Source organism: Salvelinus alpinus, chromosome 11 (assembly GCF_045679555.1).
Source record: "Salvelinus alpinus chromosome 11, SLU_Salpinus.1, whole genome shotgun sequence".
Classification (NCBI taxonomy): domain Eukaryota; kingdom Metazoa; phylum Chordata; class Actinopteri; order Salmoniformes; family Salmonidae; genus Salvelinus; species Salvelinus alpinus.
The window spans coordinates 55,829,499-55,843,881 of NC_092096.1; the positions used below are offsets into that span (position 1 = coordinate 55,829,499).

General features: G+C 43.8%; 1 protein-coding gene across 1 annotated transcript in view; it reads left to right on the plus strand.

Moving 5' to 3' along the window:
• The window catches only part of chrnb1 (cholinergic receptor, nicotinic, beta 1 (muscle)), a 28,346-nt gene that overhangs the window by 12,357 nt on the left and 1,606 nt on the right, over window positions 1-14,383 (plus strand). Inside the window, exons 8-9 of the mRNA XM_071333692.1 lie at window positions 4,762-4,985; window positions 8,822-8,997. Of these exons, the coding sequence (XP_071189793.1) occupies window positions 4,762-4,985; window positions 8,822-8,997 (400 nt within the window). The remainder of the gene's footprint in view (window positions 1-4,761; window positions 4,986-8,821; window positions 8,998-14,383) is intronic.

A 14,383-nucleotide genomic window follows, 5' to 3' on the forward strand; every position in this document is an offset into this window, starting at 1 on the left:
TTTGTCATACCCATGGTATACAGTCTGATATATCACATCTGTAAACCAATCAGCATTCAGTGCTTGATCCAACCAGTTTATAATGTATATTATGGCACAGTGGAAGACCAGGCTACCTATCAAAGAGTCTCTCATTGTGCAGAAATTGTGTGTTTTTCCTATGACCTTCGTCTTCCTACACATACACAGCCTCTCATGGGTGACCACGAGCACAGAATGTTCCTTCAGGCTCCAAGACACACGCAAGCAAGCACACACACACACACACACACACACACACTTCAACACTAAAAAAGCTTGTTAAAACCCACCTACCTGTGAACATGTTTCTCTTTATGGACTCAAGGCTTCTGTAGGAGGGGAGTTAGAGAGAGGAGGGGGGGGGGGGGGGGGGGTGTTATTTGGCTACACTGTGACAGCACTGTAGCGTAGCAACACAACACACAGACAGTACAAGGACACATTTAAGCCCGGATCCCTGGGGCTCTGTATGTAAAGACAGTCTCTTTCTCTCTGTCTCTGTTCAGCTCTGTGCTTCTCTATGCCCCCCCCCCCGTACTCAAGGTCTCATACACACATGCATGTGTACTCCCTGTTTGCAGAGATGACAAAGGCCACAAACCCACTCCTTAAACCTGTTTGGGATAGGGGGTGGTATTTTCACATCAGGATGAAAAGCATGCCCAAAGTAAACTACCCGCTACTCAGGCCCAGAAGCTAGGATATGCATATAATTGGTAGATTTGGATGGAAAACACTATAAAGTTTCTAAAACTGTTAAAATTATGTCTGTGAGTATAACAGAACTTATTTGGCAGGCGAAACCCCGAGGACAAACCATCCAGGAATTATAATTTATTTGAGGTCACTCTTTTCAATAGGTTTTCTATGTGGATCTAGATTTAAGGCACTTGCTTGTAGTTCCTATCGCTTCCACTGGATGTCAATAGTCTTTACAAATTGGTTGATGTTTTTCCTTTGAGAAATGAAGAAGTAGGGCTGTTCAGAACGAGGGTCGAGTGTAGTGTACTGTTTGTTAGGGGCGCACAACCTGAAAGCTCGCTCCACTTTGTTTTTATCCGCTATTGAACAGTTTATCCCGTCTTAAATTGTATTGATTATTTACGTTAAAAAGTACCTAAAGTTGTTTGAAATGTTTGGATCAAGATTACAGGTAACTTATTAGATATTTTGTAGTCATAAATAAATGGACATTTTGGATATATAACGACGGAATTAATCGAACAAAAGGACCATTTTGTGATGTTTATGGGACATATTGGAGTGGCAACAAAAGAAGATCTTCAAAGGTAAGGCATGAATTATATCGTTATTTCTGAGTTTCGTGTCGCGCCTGGTGGGTTGAAATATGAATGTCATGTGTTTGTTTGGTGGGGTGCTATCCTCAGATAATCGCATGGTTTGCTATCGCCAAAAAGCCTTTTTGAAATCTGACACGTTGGCTGGATTAACAACAAGTGTAGCTTTAATTTGGTGTATTGCATGTGTGATTTCATGAAAGTTTAATATTTATAGTAATGTAATTTGAATTTGGCGCTCTGCCATTTCACTGGATGTTGTCAAATCGATCCCGTTAACGGGATTTGATGCCTAAGTAGTTTTAAATGGCAGCTAACCGTTGACGCTGTTGATATCCTATGCCGGGTCGTGATTCCTTGAAGTTAACAGAAAAAGTGTTATGGTCTCTGCTCCGTGATGGCAGCCTCTCGAAATCAACACTCGTCATTCCAAAATATACAGTTGAAGTCGGAAGTTTACATACACCTTAGCCAAATACATTTAAACTCAGTTTTTCACAATTCCTGACATTGAATCAGAGTAAAAATTCCCTGTCTTAGGTCAGTTAGGATCACCACTTTATTTTAAGAATGTGATATGTCAGAATAATAGTAGAGTGAATTATTAATTTGAGCTTTATTTCTTTCATCACATTCTCAGTGGGTCAGAAGTTTACATACACGCAATTAGTATTTTGTAGCATTGCCTATAAATTGTTTAACTTGGGTCAAACGAGTCGGGTAGCCTTCTACAAGCTTCCCACAATAAGTTGGGTGAATTTTGGCCCAATCCTCCTGACAGAGCTTGTGTAACTGAGTCAGGTTTGTAGGCCTCATTGCTCGCACACACTTTTTCAGTTCTGCCCACACATATTCTATAGAATTGAGGTCAGAGCTTTGTGATGGTCACTCCAATGCCTTGACTTTGTTGTCCTTAAGCCATTTTGCCACAACTTTGGAAGTATGCTTGGGATCATTGTCCATTTGGAAGACCCATTTGCGACCAAGCTTTAACTTCCTGACTGATGTCTTGATGTTGCTTCAATATATCCACATACTTTTCCTCCCTCATGATGCAATCTATTTTGTGAAGTGCACCAGTTCCTCCTGCAGCAAAGCACCCCCACAACATGATGCTGTCACCCCCGTGCTTCACAGTTGGGATGGTGTTCTTCGGCTTGCAAGCCTCACCCTTTTTCATCCAAACATAACAATGGTCATTATGGCCAAACAGTTCTATTTTTGTTACATCAGACCAGAGGAGATTTCTCCAAAAAGTACGATCTCTTTTGTACTTTTGTACCTGTTTCCTCCAGCATCTTCACAAGGTGCTGTTGTTCTGGGATTGATTTGCACTTTTCGCACCAAAGTACGTTCATCTCTAGGGGACAGAACGCGTCTCCTTCCTGAGCGGTATGATGGCTGCGTGGTCCCATGGTGTTTATACTTGCGTACTGTTGTTTGTACAGATGAACGTGGTACCTTCAGGCGTTTTGAAATTGCTCCCAAGGATGAACCAGACTTGTGGGATGTCTACAATTCTTTTTCTGAGTTCTTGGCTGATTTTTATTGATTTTCCCATGATGTCAAGCAAAGAGGCACTGAGTTTGAAGGTAGGCCTTAAAATACATCCACAGGTACACCTCCAAGTAACTCAAATGATGTCAATTAGCCTATCAGAAGCTTCTTGAGCCATGACTTAGTTTTCTGGAATTTTCCAAGCTGTTTAAAGGCACAGTCAACTTAGTGTATGTAAACTTCTGACCCACCGGATTTGTGATACAGTGAATTATAAGTGAAATAATTTGTCTGTAAACAATTTTTGGAAAAATTACTTGTCATGCACAAAGTAGATGTCCTAACTGACTTGCCCAAACTATAGTTTGTTAACAAGAAATTTGTGCAGTGGTTGAAAAACGAGTTTTAATGACTCCAACCTAAGTGTATGTAAACTTCCGACTTCAACTGTAGATATAAGCCTTATACAAGTTCTCATCTAACCAATCATGTATAGGTTATTAAGTTTCCGTGTGGCTTTTGAATAGTGTTAGTTTAAACGTTTGCCCCCCGTTCTATCGATTTCAGCGTGATATCCATGGAAGGGATTCATAAAAAGGATCGCGTTACACTTATGGTGTTGGCGACCCACTTGAATCAAAATGCAACACTTCAAAATGTAGCTAGCCGTCTTCCACAAAGTGTCCTCTAACCAGTGATGTACACATTATTCCCAGATTCTGTGTGGGTTTTTGAGCTGTGTTCGTTTTATCAGGATGTGGAACTTCCTCTCCCCTCTTGCGTTATTGATTTCAACTTAATAATCAATGAGTGATTGACAAAACAGTGTTGCACTTCTCTTTCTGTTTTGGTGACCCCAGTATCGGTGACCCTACTGTTTTGGTGACCCTACGTTCCATAATGTAGCTGACTGGACTGTGTTCGGCAGGTAGTCCTCTAACCACTGATGTAAAAAATATATCCAGTTTCCATGTGATTTTTGAGTTGGTTTCAATCGATGAGTGATTTATTGCCACTTGTCAAAGCAACAAGGTTTTTGGTGCGTATGCAGTTTACAAGGTTCTCGTTTAAAAAAATTAAAAAATAAAAGTAATATGATTACTATTGTTGCACATGTGTGTGTAGATTGTACATTTTATGTTGAGATTTTCAATATATCACAAACTGTTTCTGCATATTGGTTATTGATTTTTGACACTTTAAAACTGTGTTTTGACATTGGGCTTTTTATCAATATGTCTTGTCAACAGGAAGCGGTGACGGCAACATTTTTCCACATACGTTTTAGGAATATAAATGGAACTTTCAACATAAATTTCGAAATGGTTTTGTACTTAATCAGGTAAAAACTGCTGAATGAGTCCAAAAATGTGCTGCAATTGATTTGATTTTGATGATATGCTATTTTAGGGCTCCCTGCCTCCCCAGAAAGGGAACGCGAGATGAATCCCCCCCCCCCATTACAAGTCATTAGCTGATGGATTACATAATGGGCCAGCTACTGTTAACACACAGAATCAATCCCTTTGTCTTCTCCCTTCCTCTCACTAACTACACACACACAAGCTCAGTAGGCCAGACTAAGGACATGTTACAAATGATTAAAGGGGGATAATTCCTCTGTTAATAACCTATTAGGCTCTATAAATCCGCTCTGCACCGCATTAACCTGACCACGGGACTCACGCTGGGTGTCCTCTGTGTTGGTAGCAACTGGGGAGGGGAGGAGGGTGGAGGAGATGGGGGTGTGTGTGGGGGAAAGAAAGTGTGTGTGTGTGTATCCATATCTAAATTGTATAATATCAATTCTGTATAATGTCAATGTGTATATATAGATCTCTCGCTTGTGTGTGTGTGTGTGTCATCTCTAACCTATGTGTATAATATCTGTTCTGTATGTTGTTCATCTATTTATCTCTCTGTGTGTCCTCCTTTCTCTCTCCAGGTGAGAAGATGGGTCTGTCCATCAACGTTCTGCTCACCCTGACTGTGTTCCTGCTGCTGCTAGCTGACAAGGTCCCCGAGACCTCCCTGGGTGTCCCCATCATCGTCAACTACCTCATGTTCACCATGATCCTGGTCACCGTCTCAGTCATCCTCAGTGTGGTGGTCCTCAACCTGCACCACCGGTCCCCTTCCACACACCACATGCCCATGTGGGTCCGCAAGGTGAGACTGGGCAGCCCTGTTGCAAGACCCCCCCCCCCAAAAAAAAATGCCTTCCTCTCTCCCTTCCTTTCCTCATAGAAACCGATACGATGAAAACGCAAAAAAAATATTTATGATGGTTGGAGGAGGAATGCAGAAGAAAACGATAGAAGAAAAAAACATTTTTAAAGGGAGTCTCAGGCAGGCGTGAAGGTGTGTGTGTCCATACGTGCCTGTGAATGTGTGTGCGTGTGTTGAACGTGTGTGTCCGTCCGTCCAGACGTGCACCTGCATGCATATTAACCTCCATCGGCTCTGGCCGCTACATTATTTCAAGCTAATTACATCGCCTCGGTACTGCTCCACCACCGCCATAGGTCGCCGCACGCCCATCATTGAATGGCTGAACAATCACCATGGCTACGCCGAAAAATGTGCATGTTTTAATAGAACGAAACGGCACGGAAGTGGATGATAGAAAAAAGAGAGGGACACTATACAGTACTTATCCTCCTTTTCCCTCTGTTCCTCCTCCTTTTTTCCCCTCTAAAAGTGAGTGTGCGTCAACAGCTAGAAGACATTTAACTGAGGAGTTCTCCTTCCTGAGCAGAGATTCGTTGACAGGATGTATTCATTAGCTGGTTAGCATATCAGTGTACTCGCAGTGAATGGGGAATGCCACATAGGACAGAGTGAAATGCGATATCCAGGGTTGTGGTCAATTCCATTAAAATTCAGCCAATACAGGAAGTAAACAAAAATTCCAAATCCAATAAAAAAATATATATATATATAATTTGAAAAGCATTGAGAAGTCACAGTGAGTAGCAAGCACTGAGAAATAATGTAATTGGAATGTCAGTTTACTTCCTGAGCTGACTGTATTTAAATGAAATTGGATATAGCAGAGATCAAGGTTCACTACCAGATATGCTTGCTACTCACTGTGACATCACACATTGGATCAAAGATGCCAGTTAGCCTTAATTGGTTAGGACCATTGTGGGTTAGTGCACACTTCATTGTCTGTTTATGTGAAGAAGAGAAAGAGAGTGATTTAAAAAGCCTTTATTGTCAAATTCAGGAATTCACTTAGAGTTTCAATGTGACATCCACCGAAATCAGTTAAACCTCAGATATGGTGTTCCGATCACATAGGAAAGAGCAGGAAGCCACTGAAGACAGGCTGATTTCAATAAATATTACGAGTCCCGGCGTATGGAGACCACATCTCCTTTCTCCAGCAACAGAATCACTGCATTGGATACATACAGTACTGATTGTGTCCATCATTGTAGTCGTTTGCCGCCATTATACGGTTGTCCATACCAATGAATCTGATGTAGTAGACGCCTCTCACTGGTGCTGTGAAGGCCCTGTATCAGGGCTGTAGGTGTTACCAATGTTAGTGAGGACATTGGTGTAGACCAGAGAGGTGTCAGCATTGAAGGGTCCCACTGGATGGCCTAAAGCAGCAGAGAAGGCCTGCGTTCTCTCTTCAGCTCCTCCACCTCTCCTCTCAGTTGATCCACTGGGTTCTTGTGGCTCTGCAGTTCAGTCTTGGTGACGCTCAGCTCCACTCCTTGCTCGACCACCTTGTTCACTAAAACGGCATTCTCTCTTCAGTTCCACCATCTCACCGGCTGTCAGTCTGGCCTCCATGTACCTCAGCTCCACTCCCTGTTCCAAACCCATGTCTCTCAGCTCAGCCGTCAGGTTAGGGTTGTCTCTAGCTTCGGTCTTGTGACCTTGTTGAGTGATGTCATTCTCTCGGACACCTCCTCTATGTCCCTGAGCCCATGCCCCAGACAGACAGACGTTCCCCAAATGTTCCACTGAGGTCACCCATAAGGTCAGCTGTTGTCAGATACACATGGGTCTGGAAAGACGATTCTCTTCCTCGATAGTGTGCAACAAATTCTTCTAGATGAGAAGCCAAAATGAGTGACATCCTGCCATTTAAAGTATACTACGTTTTAGAAATGTCATATACTATAAAACGATCTATTTTCGCATACCAAAAATGCCTATGCAAGTACGGGTATTCGGACACGGTCTCTCTCTCTCTCTCATATCTGAGCCCCATTATCTGCAAGAGACGAGACGCATGTAGACGCTCCCAGTCCGTTGCCCCAATAGCTTTTCTACTGGCACCTGATTGAATTTGTCTCCCTGATACGACTACTTTTGAGAATGAGAGGGTTGATGCATTGAGACTCAGTCATGCAAAAAATAGTTTTCTACGGTGTGTTCACTCAGACGCACACACATGCAGCGCTGGCTTGTGTGTCGGAGTGATTGAGTGGACAGACAAGTGCGCACACAAATGCAAGCAGACGTTCACACACACACAGAACGAGAAGGTCGGCTTTAGTGCAAACTCAATGAGTGTATATCTGACACTGGAGTGGTGGACAGTAGCCTTCCAACAATGTATGGTGTATTTGTAAGAAAATATTCTGTTTTATTGTTATTTATAGATAGCTAATACAGTACCATTTTCTACATTGTAGAATAATAGTGAAGACATCACAACTATGAAATGACACATGGAATAATGTAGTAACCAAAAAAGTGTTCAACAAATCAAAATATATTTTAGTAGCCACAGCTTTGCACTCTCTTGGCATTACTAATATTGAGTTGCACGCCCTTTTTGCTCTCAGAACAGCTTCAGTTCGTCGGGACATGGACTATGGAAGGTGTCGAAAGCGTTCCACAGGGATGCTGGCCAATGTAGACTCCAATGCTTCCCACAGTTGTCTGGATGTCCTTTGGGTGGTGGACCATTCTTGATACCCACAGAAAACTGTTAAGCGTGAAAAACTCAGCAGTGTTGCAGTTCTTGACACACTTAAACCAGTGCGCCTGGCACCTACTACCATACCCCGTTCAAAGGCACATAAATATTTTGTCTTGCACATTCACCCTCTGAATGGCACACATACACAATCCATGTCTCAATTGCCTCAAGGCTTAAAAATCCTTCTTTTACCTGTCTCCTCCCCTTCATCTAAACTAATTGAAGTGGATTTAACGGGTGACATCAATAAGGGATCATAGCTTTCACCTGGATAGTCACCAGGTGTTCCTAATGTTTTGTACACTCAGTGTATAAAGATGTTTTCTTGTCACATACACCGGATAGGTGCAGTGAAATGCGTTGTTTTAGACCAGGGGTGTCAAACTCATTCCGTGGAGGGCCTAATGTCTGCTGCTTTTAGGTTTTTCCTTTCAATTAGGACCTAGAGAACCAGGTGAGGGCAGTTCCTTACTAATCAGTGACCTTAATTTATCAATTGAGTACAAGGGAGGAGCGAAAACCCACACTTGGCCCTCCGTGGAATGACTTTGCCAAACGTTTTACAAGGTCAGCCATAGTAGTACGGTGCCACTGGAGCAAATTAGGGTTAAGTACCTTGCTCAAGGGCACATCGACAGATTTTTCACTGTGTCAGCTCAGGTATTTGAACCAGCTACCTGCCGCCATTCAGAAAGAGAGGCGAACACACACACACACACACACACACACACACACACACACACGATATACAAGTACAGTTAGCGGAAGCAACAGCTGGTCAACAGCCTTGCTGATAATAACATGCTGATTCATGGTATTTCTGAAGGTATTTATACAGACATATCCACTGAAACATTCATTACTGACAGTAGGTCTCTGGAAAGCCATGAAGGTTGTTCAAATCCATGAATATCACTGAATATTACTTTGACTGATTACCCCCATGCAGTACAAAATAAGGCATTTTTCTATAGTTAAATCAATGTTACGCTGCCTGCCGTGCTAAGCCCTCCTTTCTACCCTCCCTCCTTCCTCCCTTTCCTCCCTCTCCCAGATCTTCATCCACATGCTGCCCCCCTACCTGGGCATGCTGCGGCCCAAGGTGGAGATGCCCCTCTCCTTGGACCAGCCCCCCAGGAGGGAGAAGAACAATATGACTATCAGCCGCGCTGCCGACGAGTACTTCATACGCAAGCCCAACACCTGCTTCCTCTTTCCCAAACCCAACAGGTGAGAGGTCAGGGGTTACAGGTCACTGGGGGGTCAAATGTTAGCCCAACACCATAGAGATGAAAAGAGGTCTCATTTTGTATCTGTGCCATTATGGCATCTGTAACAGCATGGGTGGTGCCATTTGAGGCAATCTTCATTTTAAAGTAGTCAATTTTGTTTTTGAAAAAAGTGTAATGCTAATATTGGGGATTTGCCACCACCTGTAGTAGCAGTAAATCCAATAGCAGTCCCCAATCCCACTTGTAGGCTATGTCATGGCAACTTTGGCTAGCTAAGCTCATGCGTAGAAACACGTCATTGGGTCTAACAGTCGTCTCGCGCCGAACTGCGCATGAGCAGGCCGTCAAATCAAGGCACTCCCTCGATATAAAGTTGTTTTTGATGGAAATTAAAATGTGTCCTTTTTTCACTTTCACAAGGTTGGAGTAATAAAATGTTCAACTACTTAAAGCTGCAATATGTAACTTATTGAGTGACCTGATCAAATTCACATAGAAATGTGTTATATATATATATATATATATATATATATATATCGTTCTCGTTGAAAGCAAGTCTAAGAAGCGGTAGATCTCTTCTATGTGTACTATTTCTATGCTTCCCGTTCCTAAGTTTCTTTTTTGCATCTTTTACTTTAGGTTTTGTACAGCAGCTTCAAACAGCTGAAAATACAATCGTTTTGGTAATGGAAAATATATTTCTCAGCGGTTTAGAGGGTACAATGAATCATTCTCTACACCAGTGGTCGCCAACCTTTTCTGAGTCAAGATCACTTTGAGTCAAAATGCAAGCCGAGATCTACCGCTCAGATTTGTTTTAAAACATGACTTAAGAAAGTAAGCCTATGCAACATTAACCAATTAAAAACAATGCTGTAGCAATGAGGTTTGTGCAGTAGGCTATAGGCCCAATACATTATAACTGCATATTGGCTACGCTTGAATTGCCCTGCTAATGTTCTTCTCAGACCATTTTGATATGATATTTAAAAAATGTAGGTATATGATCACACTGGTAATAGATCATTTGTTGTATTACTTGTGAGGCACAGCTGAGTGAGCATAATATTTTACTTATTTTTTTTACTGGACTGATTGCATATGATGGTCAGTTTGACGGGAGGGAGGGTAGTGATGGGCTTTCAGAGTATTTTCGTTGAGCAGGCTGCCAAACGGCTCTTCGTTCAAAATGCTTCAAATCAATCTAGAACCATGAAGAAATTGCAAATCTACAATGTAAATCCCAAAAGGCAGGCTACCATTATGCCAGATCGTGAAATGCGCATTGAAATACATTTTTACCAAATTATTAGATGATCTGGGAAAAGTATGTTTTTACGCACTGGGAAAAAAATCACTGTGGACCAGATTGATGTGCTTTCCCCGCTATGTCTTGTTTCTGCAGTGAACATTCACCATCATTCACCCGCAGAAAAACATTGAGCTAAAAAAAAAAACTGTTGTCGCAGTATGCAAATTGCGAATGACCCATCACTAAGGGAGGGTGCAGGCTACCTCTCACCTCACTGACACCGTCCCTCCGCTCTCCCTCCCTCTGCTGAGAAAAGGGGACACAGTCTTCCAGCTGGTAGCAAAACTCAAGTTGCACTGCAATATTTCTGCCTCATGCACCAATTCATGTTACTCCTTTTACAGTGCTGGTTGTAGCGTGAGTGTAAGTAGGGAGAACAAGCATTTTATGGCTTTAACAGAGTGTTGACAGTGCTGGAAACAACTTCAACGTTTAACTTACTCATAAAAAAACAGCTGCTCTTTGCTGTATTCGTTGAGTCTCTCTAGTCATGGTTTTGAAATCTCACAGTATCAACTTCGCTGTGCATTTAAGGTTTCTTTTTAAAGTCTGTGGCTCTAGGAAACTACAGACACGGTGAGCTGAGCTAACTGATTGGCCAGCGGTAGGCCTATAGGTTCACTTGATTTGCTCTCTGGGCCTGCCGGGTAGGCGGAGTTCTACCTTCAGATACATAAAATGGGAACACTGACTTCCCCGGCGCTAGGGCTGCTGAATCAAGTGCACCTACTGTCAACAGCGCAATACATTTAAATAGGAACGCAAGGCTTTATCATTGTTGTTTTTTTACAGAAATGTTTGGTGATCGACTAGGAATGCCATGGAGATCGACCCGCGATCGACTGTTTGATGACCACTGCTCTACACTATACTTGCTTGTTCTGTCACAAACTGAAATTAGGCTATGAGGATTTTAGCAACCAGGAAATGGCTGAGCAATTTCTGCATAGTGCATCTTTAAGACATCGGCTCGAATCTGGGTCGTGGCTTTTAGATTTCGAGAAAATTAACAACCTATGGAAGAATTTTTCACTTTCATTGACCTCTCAAACCCCAAACCACGGCCTGGTCTGCTTTGTCTGTTTCGCAAGCCTTCCTGGAAGTCTCACGATGTTGCACCTCTGGGTTTAGAAACTCTGTGATAGCACCCTATTTAAAGAAGACAATTCTCTGATCATTGGGTGATCGCGCCCAACCCATAGGAATCTCCACCCAGTTGACTACTTTAAAATGATGGAAGCTCTCAATGGCAATGTCCATGCTAAAGTAGGTTATATCCAAGTTGAATCCTCTAACTATCTCTATGGTAATTTGAAGGTCATTGCATTGGCATTGAATAAAACATTCTAGAATATACATTCCCATTCGATTTCTGTGTCTGTGATGTGATAGATGGGACCTGTGGCCATATTAAGTGTACCTATTCTCCCCATCGTGGATTTAACAATGGTGGAAACTCCCTCCAGCCAATGCTTGCACCAATTCAATGATTTAAAAAAAAGTAATTCTTATTGTCATTCTGATGGTAAAGATGGCTGTGAGATAGGGGTGCAACTTCTATCACAGATTACTTGGTGAAAGTAGTGACCTAGGCTGAGTCCCAAAGGGTGCACTATTCCCTACATAGTGCACTACATTTACATTTACATTTAAGTCATTTAGCAGACGCTCTTATCCAGAGTGACTTACAAATTGGTGCATTCACCTTATGACATCCAGTGGAACAGCCACTTTACAATAGTGCATCTAAATCTTTTAAGGGGGGGGGGGGGGGTGAGAAGGATTACTTTATCCTATCCTAGGTATTCCTTAAAGAGGTGGGGTTTCAGGTGTCTCCGGAAGGTGGTGATTGACTCCGCTGTCCTGGCGTCGTGAGGGAGTTTGTTCCACCATTGGGGGGCCAGAGCAGCGAACAGTTTTGACTGGGCTGAGCGGGAACTGTACTTCCTCAGTGGTAGGGAGGCGAGCAGGCCAGAGGTGGATGAACGCAGTGCCCTTGTTTGGGTGTAGGGCCTGATCAGAGCCTGGAGGTACTGAGGTGCCGTTCCCCTCACAGCTCCGTAGGCAAGCACCATGGTCTTGTAGCGGACGCGAGCTTCAACTGGAAGCCAGTGGAGAGAGCGGAGGAGCGGGGTGACGTGAGAGAACTTGGGAAGGTTGAACACCAGACGGGCTGCGGCGTTCTGGATGAGTTGTAGGGGTTTAATGGCACAGGTAGGGAGCCCACTACTCGCGCTGGTCAAACGTAGTGCACTATGTAGGGAATAGGGTGCCAATTGAGACTTAGCCACAGCCTCTACTCATGGGTCTGTTGGGGACGACTCACCTCCGGGGTCATTGACTTTCCCTAGTGTCCCCTAAGGTGAACTACCATCATTTACTGTTAACTCATTCAGTTCTGAAGAAGAGCAGCCCCCCAGGGATTCCTACCATGAGGACCTAATGGATAACTTAGTGTCTGAGAACATGTTTTAACCCTCCCCGGAGGCCATTTACACAGACACACACCCATGCACAGACACACAGGCAGAGTCATGCACGCAAGCGCACACACACACTCACACATAGAAAACCAGGCAGGCAACCACAGCTTTATTAACCACAGGCACGTTCTCCCGCCGCTCTAAATCAACTCACAGGGGAATTGAAGTTTGAGGCCGTGAGAGAGAGAGTGCGAAAATCATTGCTAAAATAATGATGATCAGTGCAAATCGCCTCTAACACATTAGACCTGGTGTGTGTGTGTGTGTGTGTGTGGGGGGGGGGGGAGACTGCGATTCGGAGATGGAGGAGAGGGAGTGACTACTAGAGCGATTCGATGAGGCAGCAATAGCTCTCAGCCCACGCCCCTCCGCCCCCCCTACACAGCCTGCGCCCCCCCCCTGTCCTTCTTAATTGGTTTTAGTGTGTGTCTTGGCACCGTTGGTGGCCGGTCTTAGTTTAATTAGTCTCGCTGATTACTCATCTACATCTCCCTGATGAAGTGACGCTGTGAGAGGGGGACCAAGAGGAGGGAGGAGAAGAGAGGAGTCTATCCTCCTCAGTCAGGTAGCTCATCCCAGAAAAACAGAGAGACGAGCTGCTGAGGTCAGTGGCGATTTGCTCGCCTCGCCGGCCCGGGAGACACACACACACACACACACACACCACTGCATTGTAAAGCCAGGATTTGCCCGGAATACCAAGTAGATAGACTACAGAGAGCGATAGAAGACCTGCCTGTTTGCCCGGGAGATGCTTTAGGACCACACCATAGCCAGGCTAAAAGACACAGCACCATGCTGACTCCTGGTGGTAGCTACAGAGAACTGCAACACTAACAGTCTCCACAGGGCTACAGCAACATAGAGGGCTGTTTCAGACAAAACAGATACTGCCACCTGAGAGAAGAGACTACATCTGGTCCACTAGTAGAATAATCTCTATGTCCAGGATTAGGGGTTTAAAATGGCCCCTATTTACTAGATAGGGCCCACTTTGCTCAAGGCAACTCGCAGTAAAGCTGTGTTAACCCATCGTTATAGCTAGTAACCTCCTGTAACCCATGGCAACCCATCACAACACATGGCAACCCCACTTCTTCAGAACAGCTTTGTCAGCAGAAAACTGCTCCGGTCTAGCTAAAGAGCTGAGGGAGAAAATGCAAGGAGGAGCAGGGAGGGAGTTTCTCTGACCTTATCTCAGCAGAAAAAGGCCCAGTCTAGCTAAAGAGCTGAGGGAAGAGAAGAGAGGAAGTTTATCTGACCTTCTCCCCTCTCTCTCTCAACATACAGGGAAAGGAAGTGCAGACTGTTGTTAGCAGGCTGGTATTTCACAGCTTTTAATTAGTGATGAGCTTTGTGGAGTTTGGGCCTGTCTGCACATCTCTGCCTGCTTGTTCTGTGGTGACATCTGGACTAGTTTTAACCCCTTCTATCTCCTTACCCGTCCCTTCTCTCAAATCAATCCCTGTACGATTGAAGTTTTAGGTCCACTTTGCAATCCCTGATACAGTAGTGAGGCAGAAATGTACCCCGTTTTGCCTACACCTATCATTGCCTTCAGGGCCCGTATTCATAAAGCGTATCAGAGT